This window comes from Marmota monax, unplaced genomic scaffold (assembly GCF_021218885.2).
Source record: "Marmota monax isolate L192 unplaced genomic scaffold, Marmota_monax_Labrador192_F-V1.1 WCK01_AAM20220418_F8-fsc00356, whole genome shotgun sequence".
Lineage (NCBI taxonomy): Eukaryota > Metazoa > Chordata > Mammalia > Rodentia > Sciuridae > Marmota > Marmota monax.
The window spans coordinates 704,632-720,150 of NW_026694682.1; the positions used below are offsets into that span (position 1 = coordinate 704,632).

The 15,519-nt window shown below is 41.3% G+C and overlaps 1 protein-coding gene and 1 non-coding gene across 6 annotated transcripts in view; both read right to left on the reverse strand.

The window, feature by feature from the left end:
* Window positions 1-2,395: 2,395 nt before the first annotated feature.
* Window positions 2,396-15,519, reverse strand: part of Tulp3 (TUB like protein 3) — a 67,490-nt gene continuing 54,366 nt past the window's right edge. For 4 of the 5 annotated variants that reach the window (XM_046423394.2, XM_046423393.2, XM_046423391.2 and 1 more), the window contains 7 exons: window positions 10,870-11,003; window positions 10,184-10,381; window positions 7,679-7,791; window positions 7,256-7,370; window positions 5,998-6,096; window positions 5,435-5,606; window positions 2,396-4,789 (listed from right to left, as the gene is read on the reverse strand). In XM_046423394.2, the coding sequence (XP_046279350.1) occupies window positions 4,656-4,789; window positions 5,435-5,606; window positions 5,998-6,096; window positions 7,256-7,370; window positions 7,679-7,791; window positions 10,184-10,381; window positions 10,870-11,003 (965 nt within the window). In that variant the 3' untranslated portion in view covers window positions 2,396-4,655. The remainder of the gene's footprint in view (window positions 4,790-5,434; window positions 5,607-5,997; window positions 6,097-7,255; window positions 7,371-7,678; window positions 7,792-10,183; window positions 10,382-10,869; window positions 11,004-15,519) is intronic. The other variant, XM_046423395.2, reaches the window with a different exon arrangement.
* Trnat-agu (transfer RNA threonine (anticodon AGU)) lies at window positions 8,495-8,568 on the reverse strand. Its single transcript has one exon. It is a non-coding gene; the product is annotated as a tRNA-Thr (tRNA).

Sequence of the window (15,519 nt, forward strand, 5' to 3'; positions counted from 1 at the left end):
TAACAAGGGACAGAATCTAGGTAGAGAGTGTTTAGATATGAGACCCCTGAGGCTTGAGAGCCACCACATTAAACAAGAGATGTGTCATAAAAGGTGGTGATATGCCAGGAAAGCTCTCACCCCACTTGGTTCCTGATATCATTTGAATGTTGAATGTCCCTCAAAAGCCCATGTGTTAAAAACTTGGCCCCCAACTTGGTGCTATTGGGAAGTTGAGGAGCCTTTAGGAGGTGGGGCCTAGTGAGAAATCCTAGGTCATTGGGGGTATGCCCTCAAAGGGTTCTGTGGGACCCTGACCCTTCCTGTCTTTTTCTTCCTGGACATGAGGACAGTTTTACTCCCCCACTTGGAAACTCTAAAGCCAAGTGTGAGGCCCTGGGATCAGTCTCCACCAAAGGAGAAAAAAAATGAGTTACTAAAGTTCTCAGGCATTTATGAGAGTCATGCTGTAACACTAGGGTGCTTAATAAACAAGATGGTGCAGGAGTCACTCAGCCCTTTTAGACCTCCTCACCTATATTACATCAGTGTTGTTATTTTGTTATTTTAATGTGCAGCTTTGGTCACCAGGTGGTGCCATAAAACCATCTGAAGTCTGTAGTCCTCACAGCACTAACAGCAAATTATTATTGTGGCAGCCTAGGTTTTTGTAGGTGGGGGAAAATCTACTGGTTGATCTGCTGATAGACTAGACTTTACTGCAGACTGAACCCAGGGACATCTGCCACTGAGCTACATTCCAGACCTTTTTTTTTTTTGAGACTGGATCTTGTTAAGAAGTTGGCCTCAAACTTGTAATTCTCCTATCTCAAGACACTATACCCAGCAAGACAGGCATTTTTTTTTTTTTTTCCTTTTTTGCAGGGCCTCACACATGCTATGGAAGTATTCTGCCACTGAGCTACATAACCAGCTCAAGACTGAGGTCTGGTGTGGTGGTGCTCACCTGTAATCCAAGATACTCAGGCTGAAGTTGGATGATTGAGAGTTCAAGGCCACCCTCTGAAACTTAGAGAGACCCTGGTTCCCAAAATAAAAGGACTAGGAATATAGCTTAGAGACAGAGTGTCCCTGGGTTCAATCTCCAGAACCAAGAAGAGACACACCAGCCATGATGACAAGGAGACAGAGCAGCAGAAAGCGCATCAGGATGCAGTGTGCACAAGGCAAGGAAATAGGTCTCAGGAGATGGGACACAAGCTGGCTAGTCCCAGGTCAACCCCTGGCTGGGCAAAGAGCAGGCATATGGAGTGAGGATATGGGCAAGGGCCGTTCTACTCAGAGAAGGAGCTGGAGGCCAAGGAAAAGGGCAGCTCCCAGTGTCCCAGCATTTCCTCTGTGGAGCAATGTTACTGTAACTGAACTGACAAATGTCAACTCATCTCATAATTGTACTGGTAAAATAAAAGACATTTATTTTTTCAAAATCACCTGGGCACTGTGGCACATGCCAGTAATCTCAACAACTCTGGAAGCTGAGGCAGGAAGATCCCCAGTTTGAGGCCAGCCTCAGCAACTTCACTACAGACCCTGTCTCAAAATAAAAAGGGCTGGGGCTAGGGTTGTGGCCCAGTAGCAGAGCACTCGCCTCACACGTTAGGTGCTGGGTTCGATCCTCAGCACCACATAAAAAATAAATAAATAAAATAAAGGTATTGTATCCAACTACAACTAACATTAAAAAAACAAAACAAAAAAAAAAAAACTGAATGCTAAGGTAGGTGTGGTGGCACATGCCTGTAATCCCAGTGGTTCGAGAGGCTAAGGCAGGAGGATCGTGAGTTCAGAGCCAGTCTCAGCAACTTAGCCAGGCCCTTAGCAACTCAGCAAGACCCTGTCTCTAAATAAAATATTAAAAGGGGGAATTGAGCACAGGCTCCAGCTCTCACCCTGCTTCAGGCTCCTGCTTTTTTCCTGTGTCTTATTATTGCCATGACACTGCTTTGTGCAGGGAGACCTACTAAAGATTTGTGAACATATGCTTTCTTTTCAACTTATCAATATAAGGTAGCGCTTAAAATGTGAATTCTTAGAGGTGGGGGAGGGGTCTTTTACCATGAGACACTTCACTTGTTTGGCAGCAATGACTATGAAAGACATCCTGAAGGCTCAGCAGTGCAGTGTCCAGGTGATATAAAGGCTGCTCTCTGTAGCCTGTCAGCTTAGCTCTGGGTCCTGCTACCAGTAAGCTCTGGTGTCACATGGATGATGTGCCTTGGTAGCCTCCAAAATAGACAGCTCAGTCTGCAGCCTCCTGCTCTACCCCAGGTCCAAAGTTTGTGCTGATACTGATCACAAAGACCTTATCAGCTCACTGCTGACACGATGAAAAATTTCACTAGAGACCCTGACAGAGGAACTGTGAGGGATGAGATCAGGAGAAAGATGACGTTCATATTTTTATAAAATTATCATTTATTTCTGTAGCATACAAAAGGTATAAATACAATTTATGTAAAACCAATCACCTGCACACTCAAGACGAGAGTACATGAAACTGGGGTCTGTAGCTTTCTGAGCCAGAGAGAGTAGGAAGAAGCAGGATCAGATCCAGTCACCCCACCGTAGGTCCTCCATTCCCAGACACTGTTATCCTAGGACAGGAAATCAGTGGACAGCTTTCTACTTCAACAAGGGTCACTTGTTAGACGGTACATCAGCACGGTGGGGACAGAGGTATGACAGGCTTTCGGGCACTTTTATAAATGAGGCACTTTATGGGAAGCATGCCTGAGGTGGAAACCAATTATGTCGAAACAAGCAGGCCGCCTTGCCAGTAGGGGATGAGCATGAGATCTCCTCATCTCCCGGATCTCCTGTCTTTATGTGGCTATTTGATGTGGAGAAAGGAGCAGCAACAGGAAGCAGGGATGAAAGGAGGGAAATATTACAGAGCCGCATCAGATTCCTTGCCTCATGCTGGCAAACAGCTCAGTGCCCAAAGGCTTGGGAGTTGAATGATGCTCAATATAGAACTCACAGAGTTTTTGGATTCTCAAGTTCAGATACCACTGTGGTGCCCATGAATTTGTGTAAAAGTCATAATTTGCTGGGAGGAGCTCATACCTGAAAGACTCAGTAGAAATCTTAGGATCTGAGAGGAAAAGTGACGGGAGCAGCATCTGCACTGATGGACCAGCCTTAGGGGGCTAGTGACATGGACATCAAGAAGGGCCCAAAGCTCTTCCCAGAAAGGTGTGCAGAGCTCAAGAGGCAACTAGCGGTATTCACCAAATCTCTTCTGCCACCTCTCTTGACAATGACACTGATATAGTTCCTGCACACAATGTTCCCTTATTTCTTGCAATGTGTGCAAGTGTGTGTGGCCTTCCACACTAGTGGCACCATGGTGTCACAGCTGTGGGAGGCACAGTGGGTTGAGAAGGAGGGCAACTATCAAAGGACTCTCGGTCTTCACTAGAACTAAGTCCCCTCTGGAGTGTGTGCTTTCAGCCTAAACTGAAACAACGACAATTAAAGAAAATTTTCACATCGTTGATCACAAATCTTGTCACAGCCACTGAGATTGCTGCCTACCCACCTACCCTGAGGGAAGAAAACAAGGGGAACTGTGATGTTAGAACCTTCCCATTCCATGGAAAAAGAAGCTGGTCCCAAGAAACAAATACTACACTCCCTCTGATAAAGAAAACACACTTCTAAGCTGTTTTCCTGGTGCACATAAGGTCTTCTTCCAGGGGAGTACAGTGCAGGCTCTACCTTCGCTTATGATGGGAGAGCAGAATTCAATCACCTGTGTGGGCTCAAAATGATCACTAACTTTGGGTTTTCTTGGTCCCTATGGTAGACAACAATCTAGAGCCACTGGCACCAAAACAAGGTAAAAGCTACATAACAATGGCTGTAGCACAAGTACCCCTTAAGGTACAATCCATAAAACTGTTGCTCCTGGGTGTCATTTTCTACTCACGATTCCATGATCACAGACAGGCCCCTTCTGGAAGATGTTCAAGCCCACAAAGCATATGGATATACCTGAAGCAGAAGTTGGCAAACTGGAGCCCACAGGCCAAATCTGGCCTGCTGCCTGTTTTTGTAAATAAAGTTTTATTGGAACACAGCCACACTTGTTTGTGCATGAAATATCTATGGCTACTTTTGCACTGCAAAGGCAGATTTGAGTAGCTGTGAGAGAGATTATTAGGCCATTTGAAGACAAAGTTTGTAGGCTCTTGCCCGGGAGACTAAAGGCAATTTAGGAAACCATCACTCTCTGAAAAGGCCTTCTAAAAAAGAGACCCAAGTATTTAATCATTAGAATCTGATTCTGCTGCAAATCTCCAAGCATAAGAATCTCACTCTTGAGGCACAGAATCTGTTGGGTGATAACTTCAGGAGCCACTAATGAACTCCTGACAAGAATCTGTCTGTGCTTTAAACCCTCTCTCACCCAAAATAAGCTAAGCTGTGATCCCTGACCAAGTCTCTGGAGCTCGGAGAAGGGTGTGTGTGTGTACATATAATACATACATGTGTATATGCATGACTGTGTACACACACACACACACACACACACACACAGGGGTCATTCCAAAAGAGTCATACTCTTGCTCTTCATGTTCTGCAAGGTCAAGGTGGCGATTTCCTGCTCCTGAAAGCTCTGTAGCAAGCGAGCTCAGCTCTGATTGCTTTTTTTACTCGCACGCTAGCTTGCTGTCAAAGCTAGAAAGCCCAATAGCGAAGGCCTGAAGTGCACACAGCGGGTAGTTGTAGTCCAGCGTGAACACATCATCTGCCACACGTCCAAACTGCATGACTATGTAGTCAGCTAGAAAAAGAAAGAAATTTGGAGGTTAGACCATAATGTGATTGTACTAGGGAAAAACCCAATATATTTTTAGATACAGGGGACAAAACAAAACTCAGGATCAGTTTATCACCAGTTCTCTTTAAATTAGAAAACTGAAACAAAGTGGGTGTGGGCTAGGGCGTAACTCAGTGATTTCCATGTGATTAACATGTATTGATGCCCTGAGTTCAATCCCCAACATGAAAGAACCTAAAACAAAACCAAAACAAAGAAAAAGAAATGATACAATAGGAAATATATAGAGGATACAAAAACTTTGTTTTCTTTTGTTTGGTACTAAGGATTGAACCCAGGGTTGCATTCCTAGCCCTTTTTATTTTGAGACAGGGTCTTACCAAGTTGGAGAGTCTGGCCTCAAAACTTGCAATCCTCCTGTCTCAGCCTCCTGAGTCACTAAGATTAACAAGCAGGTATTGCCATGCCTGGCTTCAACAACAATTGGGAAGTTTTCTTCTAAAAGTCTAGTTTTGTCTTTCCAGACAAATCCTTTCTTTCTGAAGTAATTCTCTCCTGAATATAATTTCCTATCAGTTATAGGAAGCAATCATTTCTGTCTTGTCAGAACCCTGTCCCCATTCCCACAAAGCCCTTCCTGTGGCTTACGGTCATTTTCGTGAACTATCTGGAAGTTCTTCACAGATGCCTGAGTTACCCGGCCATGAAAGTTCAGCACATAGGACTGAGTGTCGTCATTCCAGACTGGGGCCTTATTGTGCAGTTCAATCAAGTTCTCCATGGTTTTGTTTTGCCATTTTGAAAGCAAACTCTCATGATCCTGGTGGAAGGTAAAATCATTACTTTGTACTGAGAAGTATAATAACAAATTTATTTTATTTTAAGGCAGAAGTAGGTAAATATTTTCTCCATTTCAGAAAGGGTAAATTAAGAGTTAAATTCAACACTAAGCCAGGTTGTTGTTGTTGTTATTTATTACATATGATCCAGCATTTCTCTTTGCAGAAGAAATGATTTCAAGTCAATGACTTCACTAGCATCTCTGGAACTGCAATTATCCTGAGAATTTGGGCGACGGCTCTCCTAAAGAAGAGTGTGAGCATATTCCAGTTCAGGATCTGAACGAATCAACACTTTCTCTGTGCTGATCTCTTCTGTGTTATGTCATTGTCTTTTTGAGCCCTTTGCCAATCAAGCCTGTCCTTACTTACATTTCGTGGCCGAAACGGGATTCGCTCATGATTCATATTCATCCCTGGAATAATCACAGACATTTTCCTAGGGCCTTTAAATCCAAGCACATTTGTTTCCTGGAAGATGGGAAAATAAAGCACAATTTGAAAGCAGAAAAGAAAAAGAGACCATGTCTGTCCTAACATGAGGCTTCCTTAGGCACACACATGCTGCCAATGGGCCGGGCTCTGGCTCAGCAGAGGAGTGCTCACCTGGCGTGCGTGAGGCAGTGGGTACGACCCTCAGCACCATATGGAAATGAACAAATAAAACAGAGGCCTGCTGTCCATACACAACTAAGAAAAATTAAAAAAAAAAAAATACGGACGATGGCTGGGTGCAGAGGTGCACTCCAGTAACCCCAGACACATGGAAAACTGAGGCAGATAGATCACAAGTCAAAGGCCAGACTTGGCAACTTAGTGAAACCCTGTCTCAAAATTTAAAAATGCAAAGGGCTATGGATGGAGCTCAGTGGATAAGTGCCCCTGAGTTCAATCCCCAGTACCAACACACCGGCAAACGGTAACAATGTCAAGAATACCAAAAATAATTTTATTACTTTGTGTAATTAAATAAAGAGAATGAAAATTAGGAAGCTTGGTCAGTGGCATGTGCCTATAATTAATCCCAGACACTTGGGAGGCTGAATCAGTCCTTAAACCTAGGAGTTCAAGGATAGCCTGGGCAACTTGGTAAGACTATCAAGAATAAAAGAGCCAGACACGGTGGTGCATGTCTGTAATCCCAATGGCTCAGGAGGCTGAGGCAGGAGGCCATCTTCAGCAATGGTGAGGCACTGAGCAACTCAGTGATGAGACCCTGTCTCTCAATAAAATACAAAAAAAAAAAAAAGGAAATCAAGTTGAGAAATGGAAAGAGGGAAGGAAGAGAGGGAGGAAGAAGGGAAGAAAAGAAGGAAGGATTAAAAGCAAAGAGATGGTTTTACTGTATTCTAACTTCTGGTCAATGGAGAAAAGGTCAGGAAGGTCTGAATTAAGTGGCATTAGGAAAAGAGAAGAGTAGATGAGGCAAGAAACAGCACAAAAGTCAAAAATAATTCCTACATAAATAATTTCACAATTAAACAATCAAAACATGAATATGTGAATAAAACGATACCAGCAGCAGAAAGAGGGATCAGAGAAATGGAAATGAGCCTGGAGGGCGGCTGGCGGTGGCACCAGCAGGGTGCTCGGGGTGAAGGAGAAAGGGTATGCTGGGAGGGTCACTTACGTAGCAGATGGCGGCCAGCTCCTGCCGCGTGTGCGCCTTTTCAACCAGACCCTGGGCCCTGACTGGGCTGACTCCATGGTCATACACTGTGAACTTGGTCCCCATGAGATTGGATCTAGTGTCAGGAGAAAAAGGCACAATGGGATCTGTGTATTTTCCTAACTAGGAGAGAAGAGGTTAAGCAGTAGAAGGGAGGCCTAGCTGCCTGCTCTCCAAATGCTCAAAGGGTCATCATCACTTTTTCAAAGATCTTTCATTAGACAAGGAAGGGACTTAAGATTTTCTTTTAACGTTGTTGTTTTCGTTTTTGATTCCACATCTATACATACTGATTGTAAAAACTAAAAAGCGTATGGACTGTTCTGAAACCATAGGAATGAAGGTATCAGAAATAATAGGATAGTGATATAAGGCTGCTGTCACCTGAGTTTGCCAATGTAACTTTCCCCTTCACGAGATAAATCTGTTGCATCAGTGGAAATCAGGTAGTTGGATGTTTTGCTCTTCTTCCGCTTTCTACCTGCAAGAAGAAATATCTGGAAAAAGAAAACGTGTCAATCAAAAAATGAAATCAAGTGAACCCCCAAGGTTCCGCCTATTACTTCAGCAAATGTTTTACAAATATCTACCATGTACCAAGCACTCAATCTTTGGGTCATTTCCCTTTCCCTTTCCCCTTTTCCTTTCCTGCCTTTCTTCCCTCCCTCCCTCCCTTCCTTTTTCCGTCCCTCTCTTTCCCTTCTTTTTTTCTTTTTTTTTTTTTTTTTTTTTTAGAGAGATAGAGGTAGAGAGAGAATTTTTTAATATTTATTTTTTAGTATTTGGCGGACACAACATCTTTGTTTGTATGTGGTGCTGAGGATCGAACCCGGGCCGCACGCATGCCAGGCGAGCGCGCTACCGCCTGAGCCACATCCCCAGCCCCCTTCTTTTTTTCTTAATGGGAAACTGCTTTCCCTTTATTTAGACTTTAAGGAGAAAAAAACAAACTTTGGTCATATGCTACCATTATTTTGCGGTGGGGAGGGGGGTACCAGGGATTGAACTCAGGAGCACTCGACCACTGAGCCACATCCCCAGCCCTTTTTGTAATTTTATTTTGAGACAGTTTCTCACTGAGTTGCTTAGCACCTTGCTTTTGCTGAGGCTGGCTTTGATCTTATGATCTTCGTACCTCAGTCTCCTGAGCTGCTGGGATTACAGGCATGTGCCACCATGCCTAGCTACATGTTACCTTTAAACTGGTGCTGGGGGTTGAACCCAGGGCCTCATGCACACTAGGCAAGTGCTCTACCACTGAGCTACACCCCAGCACTCTTTTCCTGTTTTCTAAATCCTTCATGCTTCTCAGAATTCAATATCAGGAAGTCTGGGAGTATGGCATAGAGCAGAGGGCTTGCCTAGCACGCGTGGGACCCCGGGTTGAGTCACTAGCACCAAAACTATCACAATTTCCTTCCTGTACATTTTTATTTACTTTTTATAGTTGTAGATGGAAGAATGCCTTTATATTATTGTTTATTTTTATGTGGTGCTGAGGATTGAACCTAGTGCCTCACACATGCTAGGCAAGCGCTCTGCTACTGAGCTACAGCCCCAGCCTGCCTCCTGTACATTTTTAATGAACTCATTAACTTGACTCTCCATATAAGTCTTTACACCTTTATTTTTAAAACTTCCAGTAACTTCTAAAAGAATCATCATCTAATGCCATGAAAAAGTCTTTTCATCTGTAGGAGAGACAGGATCCTGAACACCTTCCTGTAGCTGTTTTTGAAAACTTCTTTTTGTATTTTGTTGTTGTGTTTCCCTGTGGCTTTAGTGATTGTAGGTGTTAACATGCTGGTATATTGTTAACCCTCAATAAGTAGTGTTTATATGAATAATATCTACCATCATCATCTCATTTCTAAGCACTTAAAATCATCCACTTATATCTAGAATTAGTCCAAAATGCTCTGCTTATTAGCAAGTATTAAACTGCTTCAAACTTGCTGGGCATGGTGCACATGCCCATAATCCTAGTAACTTGGAAGGCTGAGGCAGGAGGATTATAATTCCCAGGCTAGCCTCAAAAAAAAAAAAAAAAAAAAGAACTGGTGATGTAGCTTAGTGGTAACAGTGGTAAAGAGCCCCTAGGTTCAATCCTCAGTATCTGCCACCCACACAATTTGCCTCAAACATAAATTAGAATGTCTAGGCTAAGAAACAAGACATTTAACTTGCATCTCTTTTCATATTTCCAATTCCTCCTATTCCCTAAAACTTGTTCTCCTTTCCATGTCCTGTTCTACCAAGATAAAAAGAAAAACTAACCAAAACTAAATAATAGGAGAGGGGGGAAAAGAATTACATTAAAACTTTCTCTAGGGGCTGGGGTTGTGGCTCAAGTGGTAGCTCGCTTGCCTAGCATGCTTGAGGCACTGGGTTCAATTCTCAGCAGCACTACATAAAAAATAAAATAAAGATATTGTGTCCACCTAAAACTAAAAAAAAACCCAAAAAACAAAAACCTTTCTCTAGGGCTGCATAGCTCTGTGGTAGAGTACTTGCTTGGCATGTGCAAAACCCTAGGTTCCATTCCCAGCATGAAAAAAAAATTCTCCTCTATTTATCCTACATACTGATAAGTCTTTTCCCTGGGGCCAGGCAGGGGTGGGGAAGGATAGATCCTGGCTATTTGACTATAGTTCTTTGAAGACAATGAAAACATGTCTGGGGATTAACACACAATCCACTTCCAACCAACTAGATAACTATCAGGTTTATCTCCCTGTTGTGAGGCTCACCAACAATCTATTCCTGCAAGTCTTCTCAAGAGTCTTCTCAGGGGCTCAGTGGTAGTGCTTGCCTAACAAACCCTGGGGTCCATCCCCAGCACCACAGAAAAAGAGGGGAAAAAGTTGTCTTAGGAATCAATTCTCATACCTTCCGATTCTCATCTTTTTCCAGGTGCATAAAGTAAGTGGGAAAGAGACCCCGATCCATTCCTTTTTTATCCCTGGTTATCCGACACTTCACTGTGACACCTCGAGGGGCGGGACTATAGGCAAAATCCTCCAAATTCTCCACTTCTCCCAGCTGGTTGTCAACCTGCTGGGACACAGCACTGGAAGCTCCTGGATCCTGAAAGGATTACCACACATGAGCAATAGGCTGGGTAAGAAAACCTCAGACTCTCTGCAAAAAGTACTGATTTCTCCCTTGTCTCTAGTCTTCCAACAAAACACAAGACACTAAATAACCAAACAAGGCATGGATATTCAGAGTAATGAAGACACTTAATAAAAAACAGGACATTGGGGCTGGGGATGTGGCTCAAGTGGTAGCGCGCTTGCCTGGCATGCGCATGGCCGGGGGTTCAATCCTCAGCACCACATACAGACAAAGATGTTGTGTCCGCCAAATACTAAAAAATGAATAAAAAAAAAAAAACAGGACATGACCTTACAGTGGCTAACCTAAGACAGAACAATTGAAGTCATAATTTCTAAGTCTAAATTTGAGTTTACAACTTTTGAAGGAATCCTCAATCAGTAATCATATTTAATACATTTGATTATTTGGGAAATAGCCAAATTAGCTCCAAAGGAAGAAGTTTCAGAACTACATACTGTGGTTGATTTCTGGCTGGATGCAGAACTGGGTCTCTCTGTTTCTGAATATGGTGACTGTAAACTTAGTTTTTTTCCTTCTTCTTCCTCACCATCAGTATCCTCCTCATCAAAGTTCAAACTGCTTGAGATACCTGGCAGAAAAGTAAATATTGACAACAATGGCTTAAAAAAGAAAATCTTTTAAACAAAGATAAGTTTAAGCATATATTGCTTAAAATATTCCTAACCCAGCTAGGGATTCAGCTCAGTGCTGCTGCACTGTAGGAGCACGTGCCCAGCCCGCGCAAGGCTTGGCTTCCATTCCTAGCACCACCAAAGACAGAAAGAAAAAAGGAAAGAAATCCTAACTATTCTGACCCAAAACACAAGATGTTTTACCCCAAATCTGACAATTCATATTCCCATACCCCTCCTTATTTTTTTTCCCTTTCCACTAATGCCACCCCAATTTAGCTGTTTAAAACATCGAGTCTGCCGGGCATGATGGTGCAGGCCTATAATCCCAATGACTGGAGAGGCTGAGGCAGGAGGATCACAAATTTGAGGCCAGCCTCAACAACGCAGAGTGAGGCCCAAAACAACTTATTGAGACCCTTTCTCAAAACAAAAAATAAAAAGAGCTGGGGATGTGGCTCAGTGGTAAAGCACCCATCAGTTAACTCCCCAGTACCAAATAAATAAAGAAATTTTTTTAAATTTATAAAATAAAACATATCTAATGGAAAAACTTATTTACAAATCACCCATCTGATAAAGGGGTTAATGTCTAACAAATAAAGAACCCATACAACAATAACAAAAAAAGCAAGTCAAGTAAAAAATGGACAAAGGTTATCAGCAGATGAATGGATTTTTTTAAATGTGGTATATAAACACAAGGGAGTTTTATTCAGCCATAAAGACGAAAAAATTATGTCATTTTGGAAAGCAGTATGGAAATTCCTTAGAAAACTTGGGGTGGAACCACCATTTACCCAGCTGTCCCACTCCTCAGTTTATACCCAGAGACTTAAAATCAGTATACTACAGTGATGCAGACACATCAATGTTTATAGCAGCTCAATTCATAATAGTTAACTATGGAACCAACCCAGATGCCCTTCGATAGATGAATAGATAAAGAAACTGTGGTATACATACACAAAGGAATATTACTCAGTCTTAAAGAAGAATAAAACTAGGACATTTGCAAGTAAATGGATGGAGTTGGAGAATATCATGCTAAGTGAAATAAGCCAATCCCCCAAAACCAAAGGCCAAATGTTTTCTCTTATAGGCGGATGCTGATCCATAATGGGAGGGCCTAGGGAAGAATGGAGGAACTTTGAATTGGTCAGAGAGAAGTGAAGGGAGGGGAGGGGATGTGGGAGTGGGAAGGGTGGTGGAATGAGATGGATATTATTACCCTATGAACACGTATGACTGCATGAACAGTGCAACTCTGCATCGTGTACAGCCAGAGAAATGAGAAGTTGTGCTTCATTTGTGGACAACAAGTTGAAATGCATCCTGCTGTAATGTAGAACTAATTAGAACAAATAAAAAAGGGGAAAAAAGGTTTATCTAAAAAAATTTGTAGGAAAATGGATAGAACTTGAGAACATTATGTTAGTGAAATAAGTCAAACTCTGATCAAGGATTATATGTTTTCTTTCATATGTGGAAGACAGAGAAGAAAAAGGAAAAGAAAGGTAGGTGGTATCTCATGAAAATCAAGGGGAAATCAGTAGACTAGAGAAAAGGGATGGGGTAGGTAAGGAAGGCAGGCAGTGCTGGGGAGCCAAATTGGCCAAATTATATTGTTTTATTGTGTGTATATATGAATATGTAACAACAAATTCTATCACGGTATATAGCTATAATGCACCAATAAAAATGTGAAAAATTGAAAGAAAATGGGCAAAGGACTTAGACATTTCTCCAAAAAAGATGTATACAAGAAAATAAGCACACAAAACATGTTCAACATCAGTAGTAATAGGGAAATCAAATCAAAAGCATAAGATACCACTTCACACCACTAGAAGGCTATTATTAAAAAAGAAAAAAGGGGGGGGGTGATAAGTATTGGCCAGGATTTATAAAATCTGGAGCCCTTGTGCATTGCTAGTAGCAAGGTAAAATTATGTAGCACCTGCAGAAAAATGATAGGGCAATTCCTAAAAAAAGTCAACACAAAATTACCATGTAACCCAGCAATTCCATTTCCAGGTATATACACAAAAGAATTGAAAGCAGAACCTGAACAGGTATTTGTTCAAAAATGTTCACAGCAGCAATATTCAATATATTCAGCAGAAGGCAACCATCCAATATCCATCGAATGATGAATAAAAGAACAAATTATGGTAGATGCATACAATGCAATTATTATTTGGTCTTTAAAAAGAATGACATTCTGATAAATGACAACACAGGCAAACCCAGACATTATGCTAAATGAAATAAGCTAGATACTAAAAAGACAATCTTGTATGATTTCATTTATATGAAGTACATAGAACAGGAAAAATCTGTAGAGACAGAAGGGATAATAGTGGTTGCTAGGAAGTGGGAGCAGGGAGAAATGGGGAATTATTTTGAATAAGTATGGAGGAAGAAGTTCTTAGATGACAAAAAGTTCTGGAGATGTTCTGGTGACAGTTGTACAACACTGTAAATGTACTTCATGCCACTCAACCTTACACTATAAAATGGTAAATTTTGTTTTATGATGTATTGACGTATTTTTCATACCACACACACACAAACACACACACACACACACACACACAATCAATGATTGCCTATTTTCTAGATCAGTTACTTTTTTATTTTTCTGTATTTTGCTTATGTCTAGTCAACTAACTCCAGTTAAGATATTTAAAATACTACCTAAAATTCATGCAGAATCTTTCATAATATTTTTTTCTTTTCTTTTTCCCCCAGTGCTGGAGATGAAACCCAGGGCCTTTGCACATGCTAAGCAAGCACTCTACCACTGAGGAACATCCCCAGGCTTATAAAAACTTAAAACTGTTGAGATGAAAACACTTTTTTTCATTGTTTTCCTCAGATTTACTAGAGTTTGAGTAGGAGATCCTGGCAGTATTATTTTTGTTTTGTTTTTTGTTTGTTTATAGGACATACAGTCTAGAGAGGAATACAAATGTAAATGGAAGTGTGACATAAAGTGTAACATGTGAGATAAAAGCATAGTGCTCAGACTTACAGTTGGGAGGAGGCGGCTCAGGGAAAATTATTTCCTTAAGACAAAGCAGCAAAAATAGGACCTAAACTAAATTTCCTTTTTTCTTGTGTCCATAGACTGAAGTGACTCTTATATAATAAGATTTATATAATAAATCATGGGTTTACAAGCAGATTTAACAACAGTGTGGCTTTTTCTCCAAACCACTTCCTGCCCACATTCAACCATCTTAGATGAAAGAAAATTATGATCTATCCTTACATAGTGCATAAATGTATTAGCTTTATTCAAGGACACCCAAGGATAAGACAAGGCTAGTTAAAACTCAATCTCAAGTGGAAACATATGTCCACACAAAAACTTACCCAATAGTCCCCTGTTATCTGTGATTTCAGTTACCACAGGCAACCATAGCCCAAAACCATTAAAGGGAAAATTCCACGTTTTGAGAGAGAGACCACATTCACATCACTTTTTTTTTTTTTAGGTATGGATGGACATAACACAATGCCTTTATTTTTATGTGGTGCTGAGGAACCCGGGTCCTACCTGTGCTAGGTGAGCGCTCTACCACTGAGCCACAATCCCAGCCTCAACACATCACTTTTATTGCACTACATTGTTACAATGGTTCTACTTTATTAGTAGTAGCTGTTAATCTCTTTCCGTGCCTAATTTATACTTTACTTTTTATCATAGGTATGTAGGTATAGGAAAAACACAGCATATATATGGCTTCAGGCATCCATAGGGCATCTTAAAATATGTTCCCCACGGATAACAGAGGCTACTCTACATTAATATTCATAGCAACATTATTCATAATAGAGCCTGGTATGCTGGTGCTCGCTTGTAATCCCAGCAACTCCAGGGGCTGAGGCAGGAGGACAGCAAGTTTGAGCTCAACAACCTCAACCAACTTAGTGAACCTCAGAAACTAAGCAACTTAATGAGACACTGTCTCAAAATAAAAAAATAAAAAGGATGTAGCTCAGTGGTAAAGCACTCCAGGGTTCAATCCCTGTACAAAAAAAAAAAAAAAAATCACAATAGACAAAAGTAGGACAGGGGCTGGGGATATGGCTCAAGCGGTAGCACGCTCGCCTGGCATGCTTGCGGCCCGGGTTCGATCCTCAGCACCACATATAAACAAAGATGTTGTGTCCGCCGAAAACTAAAAAATAAATATTAAAAAAAAAAATTCTCTCTCTCTCTTTCTTTAAAAAAAAAAAAAAAGTAGGACAAAACCCAAATGGCCACCAAGTGATAAACAGATACACAGAATGTAGTCTATCTATATAACGGAATGTTATTCAAAATAAAAAGGAATGAAGTAGTGATAAGTGCTACTACATAGATAAACCTTGAAAACATTATGCTAAGTGAAAAAAAAATTACGTTGGACCACATACTGTATGATTCCATTTACAGAAAAGTGTCCAGAAAAGGCAAATCCA